This window comes from Pygocentrus nattereri, chromosome 1 (assembly GCF_015220715.1).
Source record: "Pygocentrus nattereri isolate fPygNat1 chromosome 1, fPygNat1.pri, whole genome shotgun sequence".
NCBI lineage: Eukaryota > Metazoa > Chordata > Actinopteri > Characiformes > Serrasalmidae > Pygocentrus > Pygocentrus nattereri.
The window spans coordinates 6909729-6925789 of NC_051211.1; the positions used below are offsets into that span (position 1 = coordinate 6909729).

Consider the following 16061-nt stretch of genomic DNA (forward strand, 5'->3'; position numbering starts at 1 on the left):
GCTCGACATTACATGGCTGAGGTGCCCTTGAGCAAGACACCTAACCCCCAAATGCTCCCCAAGCGCTGCAGATAGGGCTGCCCACCGCTCCGGGCAAGTGTGCTCACTGCCCCCTATTGTGTGTCTTCACTAGAGTGTATGTGGTGTTTCACTGCACGAATGAGTTAAATGCAGAGGTGAAATTTACCTGTTGTGGGACTAATAAGGGTCTCTTAATCTTAATAAAGAAGCAAAATTTGGACAACAAACATGTCTTTGCTGGGCAGCTCCATCTGGGATAGGTGGACAGTTGTGTAAATTGTTTTTTTTTCTCTGAAGAATGTTGTTAATGCTATTAAACATTTATTTATTCTGCATAGTGCAATACCCACTGTTGGAGAATCATAATATGCAGATGATCAGTACTAGTACTGATGTGTTGGTTAATCTGTATGCGCCAAACTACACTGTGCACTTACAACAAGTGCCACATTTTGGATCACTAGGCTGACGATATGACCACTACTGATCGTTTTTCACACCGTGGTACAGACAATTTGTCTCTCTTCCAGCTACAGTTGTTCATTCTTGAGGTACTTGCTGCCCGGGTGGCGTGGTAGTCATTCATCATGTCCTAAAGCATGGCTGTAATGAGAGTGAGAGAGTGATGGGAGCGTTTAGCAAGCTGTTAGTGGCGTGGAGTGATGGCCAGCAGTGGATTGGCACATACTGAGGAGAGGGAGCACGGGAGTGCACTTATCAGTGAGCTCTCTGCCAAAGAGGGATCAGCTCTAATGAATTACACAGCCACAGAGATGAGACAACACACACAAACATGAACATGGTCACCCATACATACGCTTCCATTAGCCACACATTCACCGATTCACTCTTGCACACGTGCTTATATTGGCCTGACACTGATTATGTAAGTAACATCCTGTTTTTCCTCTGTGCAGTGGATTGTTTATCTAGTGTGATGGCTGGAAACACTTACTTTATGTTCTAGTGTACTTACATACAATACTGTGCAAAAGTCAGAGTTACTGTGCAAAAGTCATTAATTTCCAGTCAAGACAGTAAAGTTTAATATTAAGAAAAAAAGAAGGAAACATTTCATTTGGAAATTGTACAGATGTCCTGAAACATAAACGGCTAAATATATATATATATATATATATATATATATATATATATATACACACACACACACACACACACACACACACACACACACACACACACACACACACACACACACACACACAGCTTCCACTGTTTTCAGAAGACTTGCTTTCAGATCTGCTCTTTCCCACCTCTAAAGTTCATTCTCAGAGCTTGGTTGCACTTTCTGCTTCTCGCTATAGGAGTAATCTGCTGGGTCTGATCCATTTGCACCAGCACAACACACACTCACTCACCACCACCACTGCAGTGCTGAGAATGATCCACCACCCAAATATTACCTGCTTTGTGAGGGTCCATGGGGGTCCTGAGCACTGAAGAACAGGGTAAAGATGGGGGCTAACAAAGTATCAGAGAAACAGATGGACTACAGTCTGTAACTGTAGAACTACAGAGTGGAGCTGATAAAGTGGACAATGAGCATAGAAACAAGGAGGTGGTTGTAATGTTATGTCTTATTAGTGTATATATGCACCTTTGCAACAGTTTAACTCAGCTCATTAAGTTATCAGGAGAGTTTCAGCCCACACTGCTTTTTGAACTTGGCACAATACCGGGCAGCAGTAAATTGGACCTCAGCCTGAAAAATAAAATAGACGCAAATGAGTCTTTAAAAGGGAAACTACCTTTTTCCCCCCTGATCTCTGTCTACCTGTAGCACACAGTCAGTTACCGTTAACACTTATGTCCATTTCTCAGCCTGCTTCAACATGAAGTTGAGCGTTGCCCAATACACCCAAGATACATTATATTGCCAAAAGTATTCACTCAACCATCCAAATGATTGAATTCAGGTGTTCCAATCACTTCCATGGCCACAGGTGTATAAAGCCGAGCCCCTAGGCCTGCAGACTGCTTCTACAGACATTAGTGAAAGAATGGGTCGCTCTCAGGAGCTCAGTGAACTCCAGCGTGGTACCGTGATCAGACGCCACCTGCATAACAAGTCCAGTCGTGAAATTTCCTCACTACTAAATATTCCACAGTCAACTGTCAGTGGGATTATAACAAAGTGGAAGCGATTGGGAGCGACAGCAACTCAGCCACGAAGTGGTCGGCCACGTAAAATGACAGAACGTGGTCAGCGGATGCTGAGGGGCATAGTGCGCAGAGGTCACCAACTTTCTGCAGAGTCAATCACTACAGACCTCAAAACTTCATGTGACCTTCAGATCAGCTCAAGAACAGCGTAGAGAGCTTCATGGAACAGGTTTCCATGGCCGAGCAGCTGCATCCAAGCGTTACATCACTGTAATCAAAGCATTGAATGCAGTGGTGTAAAGCGCCACCACTGGACTCTAGAGCAGTGAGGACGTGTTCTCTGGAGTGACCAATCACACTTTTCTGTCCGGCAATCCGATGGATGAGTCTGGGTTTGGCGGTTGCCTGGAGACGGTACTTGTCTGACTGCATTGTGCGGAGTGTAAAGTTTGGAGGAGGGGGATCATGGTGTGGGGTTGTTTTTCAGGAGTTGGGCTCGGCCCCTTATTTCCAGTGAAAGGAATTTTTTTACTTAACCATTAAATAATGGCGAGAAAATGAGCAATTCCAGCAAATGCAGTATGTCCCCAAGCTTTTAACAGGCAGTGTACATCACACCCTTGCACTCTCTCTCCATTGCTCCACTCACTGAATCTCATTTGCTCTCTCTCGGCTTGTCTTGTTGTTGCTGTATGTGTGAGTGTGTCTCTCTGTCGTCGTCTCCCTCGCCTTTGATCACGTCTGTTTGAAAGGGAAGCTGAGAGAATTGATACCATGTGCCGGCTTGTAGCTGTGTTCAGAGCGAAGGGATGGTTTGCATTAGGACGTGTGCCAAGTCCCCTCTTCCCTCCATCCTCATGTTTGGTTTGTTATGTCTCTGCACAGCACAAAATAGAATACAGCTGTTGGCCTTGTTTCCTTATGCTGCGCTGTCAGGCTCCGAGGCAGGTTTAACGAGGCCAAGGGGGACAAGAAATGACCAAAGGGGCACAGCTTCCTTCACCCAATGAACTGAACGGCAGTGTCTGTTTTTAGAACTGATTATTACATAATAGTTGTCTTTCTTTAATTATTACTGCAGAGGTAGTGTAGCTATACCATAGCTTTCCTGAAAACAGTATATATAGATCATTCATAATCATTTTGTCTGTTTTGAAGTGAAAAGGTGTAGAATAGTGTAATGGTTTTCTCTGTGTGGTGGTGGTGATAGGAACAAGGTGTCGCAGTGACTCCAATGCAAATATAGCTGTTTTGTTTACTATCCAAACCACCAGTGAACCTACACAGGTCTTCTGACCTTTTATATCACTGTTGTTAGAACAAAACTTTGTCTCCAAAACTTTACAGGAGAAGGAAAAGACATCTTTTACTTTCAATGCAAGTCAGCGGAACCGGAATGTTTTCCAAATCATTTTGGGCTGTTTATTTTGGGCCATTCATCATACGTTTTACACACAATGCAAAGGCAAGCAGGCATTTCTAGACTATGTCAAAAATGGAGATGCAAGGTTTTGTTCCAACAGCGGTGAAAATTATAAAACGCATGTTTTCTTTGGGGACGATTTTGCCTTCATGTACCTCTCCACCTTATATGTATTTTTAAAAATATCTTTTAGACCATAACCCTATTGCAAAACTAACACGTCCTGCAGCGTATTCATGACCATTTCATCTATTGACTTCCTGTGAAGGAGCTTTTAGAGGCATTACGCTCTTCAGATGTCTAGTTCCTATTCCTACCACTGTGAACAGCTCTGACTCCAAGTTTCCCTAGACAGAAGCATTTCACATCAAACTTCTCTGAATGACATTGTTTACATCTTAACCCTTTAATTATGCAGAAATGTAGAAAAATTGGTGAAGTTTCCCTTTTAACTGTAAGCTTTAGGCTCATATCAAGCCGTATCAGGCGGAAAGAAAGGTCCGAACAGTTTGCTTAGGCTTAGTTTGAAGTGTAAGCTACTTTGGCCTGCGTGCCGACACATGCTGAGAGATTGCACTGTTTTTCACCTTCCCTCCCTCCTTTTTTTCCCCCTCTCCCTCAGGTATGAGCTGCGGATCCGCTACCTGCCAAAGGGCTTCCTGAACCAGTTTACTGAAGACAAGCCGACGCTGAATTACTTCTACCAGCAGGTGGGTCAGCACACAGACAGAGAGAGACGGAGAGAGACGGAGAGAGACGGAGAGAGACGGAGAGAGACGGAGAGAGACGGAGAGAGACGGAGAGAGACAGAGAGAGACAGAGAGAGACAGAGAGAGACAGAGAGAGACAGAGAGAGACAGAGAGAGACAGAGAGAGACAGAGAGAGACAGAGAGAGACAGAGAGAGACAGAGAGAGACAGAGAAGAGAGGGAGCGGCGTTTCTCCCGCAGAGAAATCGGAAAGTAACACGGCACTGCTGTAAAGCTCACAGTGGGTGTTTAACCTGTAACCTCCTAAGCTGGCTGGGTCCTGGGGGAGTTCAGTGCAGTAACTTTGATGCTGATGGACTGTGTGAGTGAACCTATGCTAACGGACATGAGATTACATGTAGAGCAACTGATGCTGGTGTAGGATCCCAGATGGTGGCATATGGCGAGGTTGATTCAGCAGAGCGCATATGCAGGTATGTTGGTGAGGCGGAGAGCTGCTTGTCTGCAGAAGGGCAAAAGTGCATGAGCAGGCTGGCTCTCAGACAGATGGAGGTGCTATGGCCACTAGGCATGTGTTAAATTGGTCTACTGAGCCAGTCTAGCATGTTAACAGCTCTGGGCATTTCTGTCCAGATTGCATCCAAGTCTTCATTGCAGCAGAAGGAAATGTCTGAGCCAACAAAGCTGAAATATAGCACAGGTTTAACCATTTAAAGTCCAAGTTAACACTAATAATGACAATGTTTCATATTACATTGTATACAACACTTACTTGAGAAGGTGCAGTCTAATTTGTTTGAAAGAATTGTCCTACAAATAACGGCACTTTTTTTTTTTTCCTCCCCTTCACAATAACCGTATCATCCTGAATCAGTTGCTAAGTAACAGCTCACTTTTGGGCTGCAGCTAACCATACGTTTTTACTTCAGCACATACAAAAAACAATAGAAATAACAAAAACATCTAAAAAAAAAACATTAGATAACTTCTGTAACATTCAACCTACAGCCTGTTTGGTCAGATTCTGAAGAGCAGGACTACATTAGATTCTGTATCTGTTGTTGCCCCAGGTGAGCTTTTCTCTCAGCATCTGTAACAATTAAACAAACTGGAATTGGCCAGAGACAAACAAAATCCAGTTCAGAATACAAGATGAGCTGGAAAATACTTTAGTATAAAACCACATTCAGGTTAATGAGGCAAAGTAGTAGTGAATGAGTTGATCTAACATTTGGCTTTGTTGACACAGCAGGTAAAAGTGGCCCAAATCTGATCTTTTTCTTCATATGTGACACAGATGTGTCATGTTTGTGTGTGAACAGCAAAAAAAAAAAAAAAACTCCAGTAAAAGTAGAAGTTCCTCCCTTTAGACCTCCACGTGAGTAAAAGTACTAAAGTATTTACCTTCAAATGTACTTAAGTATAAAGTAAAAGTACTAAAAGAGGAATTCTGGCTCTGATGTCCTGTTATCATTTTTATAACCAGACTGGCTTCATGAACTCATTTCAGGTGAAAGTCCTCCAGCGTCTCTCTTGGTAAACCAGTCTTTTAATAGAACGTCATTAATTAGTGACGCTGACGTCTATTAAAATGATCAGAAGCACAAAACACTGAAGGTAAACAGTTTCCATCAGGGAGAACCGAGTGGCTCTGAAATCACTTTTTACACACAAGCAAAGTTTCAGTTTCAGATTTATTTACAACTTAGTTCCAAGTTTAAGTTGAATAAAAACTGGCTTTAAACTCAGGATCACAGATGAGCTCCTTTACTATGTTGATCTGTAGGCCTCTGTTCATAAACATAAATCAGCCCAAACTCATTTACTATAAAATGAAATGGTGTTTGTAGAAATTCAGAAAAAAGCCGCGTCAGTCTCGACTGCATATGTGGACATATTTCTATATTGAGCTCTATTTACACAAAGTTAGGTTAGTTCATCATTTATGTTGAACAGACTCTCCCAAAGTTTTATGCTGCTGCGCTGACGTTGAACTGCGTGCTGCACTGGGTCGGTCTGACCAACAGATTGAATTGGTTATTGTTTTGCACGTGTTTCTTTTTTGCAAAAAACATGCATTTTTATGCTTCTGCTGTGTCCTTGGTGTCAAAACGAGCAGTAGCAAAAAAAAGGCTACAGGTCCAGAATAGAAATAATTGAGTGATTGTGTAACTACATTCAAACAGAATGACAGAACAAAAGCAGTAACTAGGCTTCTTAGGGTAAACCGTGTGTTTCAGCTTATTGAAGAGACCAGTGTTGATGCAGTTGGGTCAATAAAGAGAAATGGGTCAATAAATGTTTTTGTTTTTTGCTTTTACCACTTCACTTTACACAGTGAGTCACAAAACAGATCTCAGGATACTTTGTGCCGACATCATGCCTGCCATTGCCATGCACATTCATTATTAACACAATAGTGTTTTTTTTCCACATTTTCCTGGCCACAGTGTGGAGAAGAATGGTCTTCGTGTCACGGCAGGTGTTCCTAGCTTCAGTAAACAAAGCCTCTGATGGAGTAATGGTGGACTGAGTTTTATATGGATGACGATTTACTGTCCCTCTCGTTCAACAGTCGGCGGTCCACAAAGCATGGTCCTTTGTCACGGTGTAACAGTAGCAAACATCTGCTCTTTTCTAACAGGCTCAGTTCACTAGGCCATGAATGGCAGCATGGCCATCTCTGGCCCAATGCACTATTAATCCTAAACCATCTGTAATCTTTATGAGAGCGCTGCCTAGTCCGCACTTTCATTTCACCTTATAAGGAACGTAAAAAAGCTTGTGTTATATTTCAAGAAGTACTAACTGAGTGACACTTATCTAGTCCATCAAGTCTGTGTGGTGATATTTTAGTTACATGATGATAAATTCTTTTACTGTAATTACATTTTTTTTTACACTTAAGTGTAAAAACGAACCTTTATCTCAAAACAAAACAAAAAAAAAGAAAAAGGAGGTGTCTGTGGTTACACAACTCAAATGATCGTGTTTAAAGATACAGTATCCTTGTATTTATGTCTATTTATTCTATATATATATTTTTTTTCTATGTAAATTTCTACTACTATGGAGCAGTTGTGGGCTGGAGGTTAGGGAACCGGCCCTGTGACCGGAAGGTTGCCGGTTCGATACCCAGTGCCGACGTTCCATGACTGAGGTGTCCTTGAGCAAGACACCCAACCCCCAATTGCTCCCCGGGCGCCGTGGATACTGCCTCCTAGTGTGTGTGTCTATTCACTAGTGTGTATGTGGTGTTTCACTTCACGGATGGATTAAATGCGGACGTGGAATTTCCCCGTTTGTGGGATTAAAAATGTATCACTTAAATTTGTCTTACAATTTCCACCCACTGTTCTGTCGAGGAGGGTTCAATTTTATTCCAATTTCGTGTTACTGCTTATTTGCTGCCTGTCAGAAATGTTCTTGTCAAATATTTATTATTATCCATAGCATGTTCATCTATATCTCCAAGGTACATAACTCTGCATTCTTTAGGGACTGAATAACCCAAAATGTCTTTAACCGCATCGTATACATTTTCCCAAAAAGAGCACAGTTTATTACATTGCCTGAAGATGTGTGTATGATTGTCCTCCTTATTCCCACACATTCTCCACCATGGCTGTTGATAACCAGTTTATTTGCTGCATATTTCAGGAGTTATAAAATAATGGGTCAGATTCTTCCATCCAAATTCTTTCCATGTACTTGAGTTAGTGGTCATCTGCTGTGTTATATACATTTGTAATTTGTTTAATTTGAGCACATTGGTGCTGGATGTATGTGTTGAACACACACAAACTTAAATGAGATAAATTACAGTCACATACGGTACTGTTGGGACATCAGGGACTGCCCTTTCATTTATATGATTTCCCATTTTCCTTCAAAACAGCCATTTAACACAGGTTATTCATTCTTCGGTGTCAGGAAAACATATTGAACGGAAAATTACACAGATGCCTCAGCAACTAAATGTAATATTACATATTTCAGTATCCTGTGTGTCCACTTTTTACCTTTTGTTATTCTTTTCAGGAGACTCACTTTCAGTTTGTCAATGAATTCTGAGGGTTTTTTCCCCCACACCTCCAATGTTCAGTCATACAAGTTGGGTGCATTCCGCTTCTCACGATTCAAGGCATCCCAATTACAAGTTTGGACTCATTAGTCTATGAAACATGCCTCAGATGTCCAGTTTTATTGCAAGTTTTCCTCTTTTTTTTGTCTATTTCCTTTTCTCAATAATGGCTCTTGAGAGCTACGTATCCTACAAACATGATTTTAAGTAACCAAAAGCTGAAAAACAAATGTAAGGTGGGCAATAAAGTCAAAATATAACATAACCTGAAAACCATTATATTTTGTTTTGACATAATTTCAAAATGTGTGTTGCGCTTTACCTTGTGTGTAAATTTCATTAAGAATGGACCAAAAGAAATGGATCAAAATGACTTGCCAAAATTCTGGTTCCATTGACTTACATTAAAAGTAGGTTTTTTCCTTCTCCTGTAAAGTTACCATTTTGGAGATCAGCAGCGAGACTCAGGTCACACTATATTTTACTTTGGGCTTTTGAGCAAGTTGGAGCAGATGACCTGCACCAGCAGCGTAATGTTTTACACATTTTAAAAAGGCTGTGAAAATTGGTGAAAAACAGATTTGATTGCGGACTGATAATAAGGTGACATCAAATCAGCGACTTGTTACTATGCAGTTACTTCACACTGATTTTTGTTAATAGGCTTCTATAATTGCTCTTTTCTATGATGCGTACAGTTGTCTGCTGTTCTAGAGGTACAGATGAAACCCGTGATATACTCAGAAAAGCATGTAGTGATGTAATTTCTCCTGATTTAGATAACATATCATCCATCATATTGCCAACCTCTAAATGTGATGAGTTTAACTGGAGATATTTTTAGCTGCTGATAGTGGGTCCTACCACTGTGATTATGCTCCAAAAAGCACCAAATGATGAAAAGTGATACAGAAAAGTAACAGCATGCTTTCCCTTTTTCAGGTGAAGAATGACTACATGTTAGAAATAGCTGATCAGGTTGAGCAGGATATCGCGCTGAAGCTGGGATGTCTTGAGATAAGGTGAGTTTTGTCTTACATTTCTTTTCAACTCATATGTCTGGTTACACGTTAAATAATTACTGAACACGGTCATTAAAAATATATTTACATTAAATCTGCCTCTACCTGTTTCAGGAGGTTCTTCAGAGAAATGAGAGGAAATGCTTTGGACAAGAAATCCAACTATGAGCTCTTAGAGTGAGTACTTGTGCTTTTATAAGAGATATCTGAGCTTACCAAACCATCAGCAAAGCCTGAAATTAGACGTCCCCCGCAGCCATGCCACTAATTCTGTTATAGGAGTCCAGGTGAGGATAATTGGCCTCACTCTCTCTGGGTGGGTAGAATGGTCCTGATCTTGTGATGTGAGAGACGTAGCCTGTGGGCAGGGATTGGCCTTGACCAAACTGGGAAGAAAACTGGAGAGGAACAATGAACCTTCCTGCTTAGGTGTGGTCAGAAACTCACACTGTCATGTCAATTTCAACAAAAGCTAAACATGTGCAATGATAAAAAAAAATGCTAAAAATCCATTTTGTTTTGAACTTTACGCTGGTAACAATCTGGACAATCCTGGAGAACACAATGCCATCCGCAGGGTTGACTCATCAGACCCCAGTACATGTTTCCACTGAGAATCAGTTCATTTCAGATGAGTCTGAAGCTGGAAAAGTCAAGAGCGTTTCTAGACAATGCTGACAAATGCTGGAGTCTCCAGCAGCTGTTTGTCACTGCTATTCTCTCGTGGTTTTCAGCCTTCCCGCTTACACACAGAGATTTGTCCGGATTCTCTGAATCTTTTGATGATGCTGTGCATCACAGAGGTTGTCGGATTACCCAGTGATATGGTTTTTTTGGCAAAGTGGTGAGCCTCGACCCCTCCTTGCTTCTGCATGATCTTTTTTTGTACCCAAGCATCATTGCGTTACCTGTATATGGTGTTTTTTTTTTTGTTTTGTTTTTTAACCTTTTTAAAAATTCTTTTTATTTGTTGTGTTCGTTTTCAGGAACATATTGTTCCTTGTCTTAATTTGCACATTTTTGGAATGAGCTGCAGGCATTAATTTCAGAACTAGAGTATAAAACTATAAAGGTCTTGTTTTTGTACTGTTGTTATTTATGTAAAGGTCAATGTGGATTTGCAAGTCGCTTTTTCTTTGCATTTGCTTTTCACAACACAGTAAAACCCCTTTGCGATCATTACAGCTTGCAGTTTGTATGATACTAATTGTTGGGATATAAGCTTCTATTTTTTTGTTAGCTACATTCGTGTTTTTCACAAACGGTCCCTTTAATTTCATACGTAAATAACTAATAATGTCCCATACTGGTATTCATGTCATGATATTTTTAGTGGAATTAGAGTCTTATTGATTTTACCTGATAGCACCTCTCCCCAGGCTTAGTAATGGCTGTGTGTGCTGGCAGTGACAGTGCAGTCTGTTTAGTTCTAATGCTGGGTGGTTTGTTACAGAGATGAGGTTGGATTATGAGGGTGATGATCGCTGACTGGTGCGCTCGTGGTGGCCCTCAGATGGCTCCAGCATCGATCCCCCATTAGATGCATAAATGTCACTCTACAAGGCTGTTTATACCAGGATATTTGTGGAAAGACCATTAACTAATACTGAAGGTCAAAGTGACTGGAGGGTTGCATTTCAAATGATGTTTACCAGGGAGGGTTGCAGTGCTGCTCTGAATAACACAATCCTGATAGGACTCTCTCCATGCTAATAAGGGAACGAGTCTGTTGGTGTCGTCTCTCACTGTATTTTGGTGTTTATTTGACATGTTTTAGTTCTTATTCTCAGACATTACACTGTGAGCTAATAATTAGGGATGGATGTTAGTATTAGAATATACATTCACTGGCCACTTTATTAGGTAGTAAAAAGGTTGGACCCCCTTTTACCTTCAGACCTGCCTTAATTCTTCATGGCAGACTTTCAACAAGGTGTTGGAAACATTCCTCACAGATTTTGGTTGGTTATTCGAGTTACTGTTGCCTTTCTATCATCTGGAACCAGTCTGCCCATTCTCCTCTGACCTCTCACATCAACAAGGCCTTTTCATCCATACAACTGCTGTTCACTGGATATTTCCTCTTTTTCGGACCGTTCTCTGTAAACCCTAGAGATGGTTGTGCGTGAAAATCCCAGTAGATCAGCAGTTTTTGAAATACTCAGACCAGCCCGTCTGGCACCAACAACCACGCCACATTCAAAGTCACTGAAATCCCCTTTCTTCCCCGTTCTGATGCTCAGTCTGCACTTCAGCACGTTGCCTTGACCGCTTCTACATGCCTAAATGCATTGAGTTGCAGCCATGTGATTGGCTGATTAGCTATTTGTGTTATGAAGCACCTGAATAAGTGTACCTAATAAAGTGGCCAGTGAGTGTATGACAGGTATATCAGTTGGGTGATATTATTTGGCTGATTTTGATGGCCTGCAGTTCTGTTGAGTTTCATTAACTTATGGCTAAAGCCAATGACAATTTAGGCCATTTTTTACCCTTCAGGTGAGGATAAAGTCACCAATCACTATAACGTGACCAGTAAGCATACCAGAATGTAAACTAGGAGAGTATGCTGATGTCTTGATTGCTATTTTTAGAAATTCTACATTGTACTACAAGCATTTGCTATGCTAACCAGACAGATAATACTGTTAGTGTTTATGCTAGGTTACACAGAATGAGTGTGCTTGTCTATATTTTCAGACCTGACAGAGAAAAATATAAGCTTTGCATGTGATTCAGTGTAAAAGTAGGCAAGTTTTTGAGGGTTAAAGCACAGAGCAAAACAGTATATTGCATACGTCAGCCATGTAAGCCATATTTGCCTTATTAGATGGTTAAATTAGCCAAATTAAAGCAGCATAAAATAATCAAGATATTTTCTTGTTAATTGTGGTTATAATGACAGTTCCAGCTGTCTAAAGCAGGTGGAAAATTATTACTAAAATATATATGGATTAAAGCCTGGCAGATATATCAGAGTAATGTTCAATGATGCAGTGTGCTCATAATTAAAGACTCTCTTGATTGTGGCATCGCTGGGATTGGAGCTCCCGAGTATTTTTAGCTTAACTTGTGTATCTTGACCAAAAACGTCACAATCTTGGTCTTCTTTTTGCTGTCTGTGTGATTTCTGTTGGTTTCTCCAACACTTTGCTGCTGTTGGAATCAAACCTTCTATCTCCATTATTATCGTCTTTCAGTTTTTTTACATAATTTTAAAATTTCTGTTGCTCTTTACATTGGGTGTGAATTTCATGATGAATAGACCAAAAGAAGTGGCCCAAAATGACTTGGAAGAATGTCTGGTCCCATTGACTTACCTTAAAATTAAAGTAGGATGTTTCCTTCTCCTGCAAAGTTAACATTTTGGAGATACAAGGTTTTATTCTGACAGCAGGGACTTACACCTGTTTAGAAGCAGGTGTAGAAGACACTAAGCTCAACATGTAAACTAGTTGGTGTGATGTGGACTATTTTGGTTTATTATCAAATACTTAAGCAATAGAACACGAGAGGGAGTGTGTTATCGCGAAATAACTTCACTGTGATTTGCACGAGCTGAAGGCGAGATCGGTTAGATCATCACAGCCGTGATGTTATTCACGATAACACACAACCTCCTATTGCTTTTATACATCAGTTAAATAAAAAAAGTAATTAATTAATAAACTGGGCTGTGAACGTGGCGTTTAATATGTTTTAATGTTCAGTTCCTTCCTCCAAATTATAGTTCCTTAACAAGCAGCTTGTTGCTACGTCAGAGTAATGACCATCATCACTGAGCAGCTTTTCAGTCGACAGCTGTGACAGAAGAACAGCTGAACAACCTGGAATCAGCCCGAAGTTAACCCAGTACCATTCGCCAAACGTGTCTGATCTTCAGAGTCTGATCAAATCAGACTGAGCCATAAAACTGCCGCAATATCAAGTTCAGCTCAGTTTTGTAATTTTTTTCTAGATCAGTATTAATGTTGTTTTGTTCCAGCCAGTCTGTAAAGCATCTTACAGCCCGTTTAGTTTGGCGAATGGTGTTGGGTTCATTTCTGGCTGATTCCAGGTTTAGCTGTCCTTCTGTCACAGCTGCCGAATGAAAAGCTGCTCAGTGGTGACGAGTCTGGGAATTTAGTATTGTCTCGTCTTCAGAGTCGGACCAAATCGGCTGTCAGTCAAATGTGATCTTAAAAGCGTTTCATTTTCTGTTTGTGGCAAAGTAAGAAGTAAAAACCTTCAAATGGCTTGAGCGTCTCCTACAGTTGTCAAAATCGTTGCTTAGCAACAGCGTCTCAGTGAAGTGATAGTGTTTGTGAAAAGCCTATGATGTTATGGTGAAATACCAGCACTTTTAGACTGCTTCTCAGCCAATCAGCTTGCGTGGCTGGAACTAACTCTTGTATAATAGCATATTTATGTACAGCTACAGGTATAAATCTTGTGCTAGCTTGTACACTGAATGAATGTTAAACCTTCGATGTTTATATCAGTGTACAGCGTTTTCTTGTTACACTATTTGAATACTATTCATTTAAAAAACGATTCAGATGCCCAGCTGTACTAATGAGAGGAGACATTTTGCTAGTCTTCTGTCCTAACGATGTCTCAGCTGTTCTGTAGTGTCCTCTGGATCCTTGAGGGGATCGTATTCTGTATTCCACGAGCGTCCTGTGGCGGTTCTGTATGCACCCTGTATGTGCTAATCCTGTTTGTGCAGCAGTGCCAACACCCCAAGGGCTGAACTGTCGAGCATCTACACAGTCAAGGATTATGTGGCTGAAGCTTGAAGGGCGATTGGTGTATTTTCCACTTTGTGAAAGCTGTTCAAGAACTCCAGCACTGAGTCCAAGCTTATGGTCATTAACTGAACAGTTCTGTTTCTGTCACGGTTCCTTCTACATCAACACAAGTGGGTGTTATTGGCAGGGCCAGTGAAGAGAACAATGCCAAGTATGCTAATAGTAAATGAGGTCCTGTTGTGTGAATTAGGTCCGTCTTGGATCAGCGGATTAGCAAATACCTCTGTGGTTTTCGTTTGGCCTCACCTCTGTGTCTCCATAATGATTATTTCCTCTTGCCTAATGTTGACTGAACTAGCTTGATCTTTCACTGGGTGATGAAGTGGATTGGTTTTTAAACGGGAATACGTTTTTTTTCCTCAGTATTTCTGCATAGTTAAATCATGAAATTGTCGTGAAATGTTTTGAATTGCACAAATTTTATTTATTTTAGTTTTTTTTTTTATTTTTACCCAGTTTTTTCCCCAATTTAGTCATCTCCAATTCCACCTGCTAGGTAGGACTTTCTCAATCACACCATATAATCAACACTAGGAGGGTGAAGACTAGCACAGGCTTCCTCCAAGATCTGTGAAGCACCACTGCATCTTTTCAAACTGCCTCTGACACGACGTCATTGGACAGCCGAACGCGCTCGGGGGGGGAAAGCAGCAACCGCCAGACCTGTTACATCAGCTAACAGACACCTGCACTGACTAGCATCACGTTGAGTGATGGGGGGAGAAGGGGGGCCATCCTACCCACCCAGAGAGAGCAAGGCCAATTGTGCTCTCTTGGCCTAACGGCCATGGACGGCTGTAGCATCACCAGGGATCGAACTCGTGATCTCCTGATGACAGAGCCAACGCTTAGACTGTTTCACACTCAGAAGACCCCAGAAATCTCCTTTAATTTGGTGACGACCAAACGACTATCACATTTAGACAGGCGCTATTATACTGACGCTGTTATACTCAGATTATACTGCCATGTATGACAAACTGTTATAAAAGCATACAAATAAAATGCAGGCTTCATGCAGACTTTATTCCTCTGCATAGCGTAACAATAGCGCTAAACCTTCAGCACTAGAAAACTGTGAACTATGTTTTGTTCGTCAATCCCGTCCTGAAGGTTCCAGTTTTATGGTTTTAGGTGCCTGCTCCGGATTCGTACCAACAGCACCTAATGGCTGCACCGTCTTTGGTTATACTTGCTGCTCAAATCCGTCACAAATCTGTATTTTGCCTGCTAAAATAAAAAGTAGTATATGTTGTGTTTTGGATGCTGGTATGCTGGTCAACCATCCTCATCCTCATCAATCATCCTCTTCTTGGTCAGGATAATGTCCCCAAGTACTATTGCATCACCAGTAAGAACACCAGAATGTTTTACGTGTTTCCATGTAAATGTAAACATTATGATTAGTGTATGAGCAAAGAACAGAGCAGGTTATTATATCATGTGAAGCATACTAGCACTAGTTAGCCATAACATGTTTAAATTAGCCAAATTAGAGTAGCATAAAGTTAAAACAAAAACTCAGAACAATTTCATCGCGGTCATTAACACAGTTCCAGCTGTTATAAGTGGGTTGAAAATGAACTAGAACTAGATATGTTTCTATTGTTGTCCCTTTAGAGCAGTCCTTGTCTTTAAATGTGCAGTGAAAAAGGTGCCCTTTGAGATCACTTGGTGCAGAATTCGTGGTGCTTGCTGGTGGGATATAAGATTCTAGTACTTGTTAGTTACATTAGCCATTAAAAAAAAAAAATTGTTGTTTTTTTTGTGATGCTTATTAGTCCCACAAACAGGGAAATTTCACCTCTGCATTTAACTCATCTGTGAAGTGAAACACCACATACACACTAGTGAACACACACGCACACTAGGGGGCAGTGAGCACAC

The 16061-nt window shown here is 41.0% G+C and overlaps 1 protein-coding gene across 19 annotated transcripts in view; it reads left to right on the forward strand.

The window, feature by feature from the left end:
* The window catches only part of ptk2aa (protein tyrosine kinase 2aa), a 194414-nt gene that overhangs the window by 107603 nt on the left and 70750 nt on the right, over positions 1-16061 (forward strand). For all 19 annotated transcript variants that reach the window (XM_037547061.1, XM_037547201.1, XM_037547093.1 and 16 more), the window contains 3 exons: positions 4191-4278; positions 9305-9384; positions 9499-9561. In XM_037547061.1, the coding sequence (XP_037402958.1) occupies positions 4191-4278; positions 9305-9384; positions 9499-9561 (231 nt within the window). The remainder of the gene's footprint in view (positions 1-4190; positions 4279-9304; positions 9385-9498; positions 9562-16061) is intronic.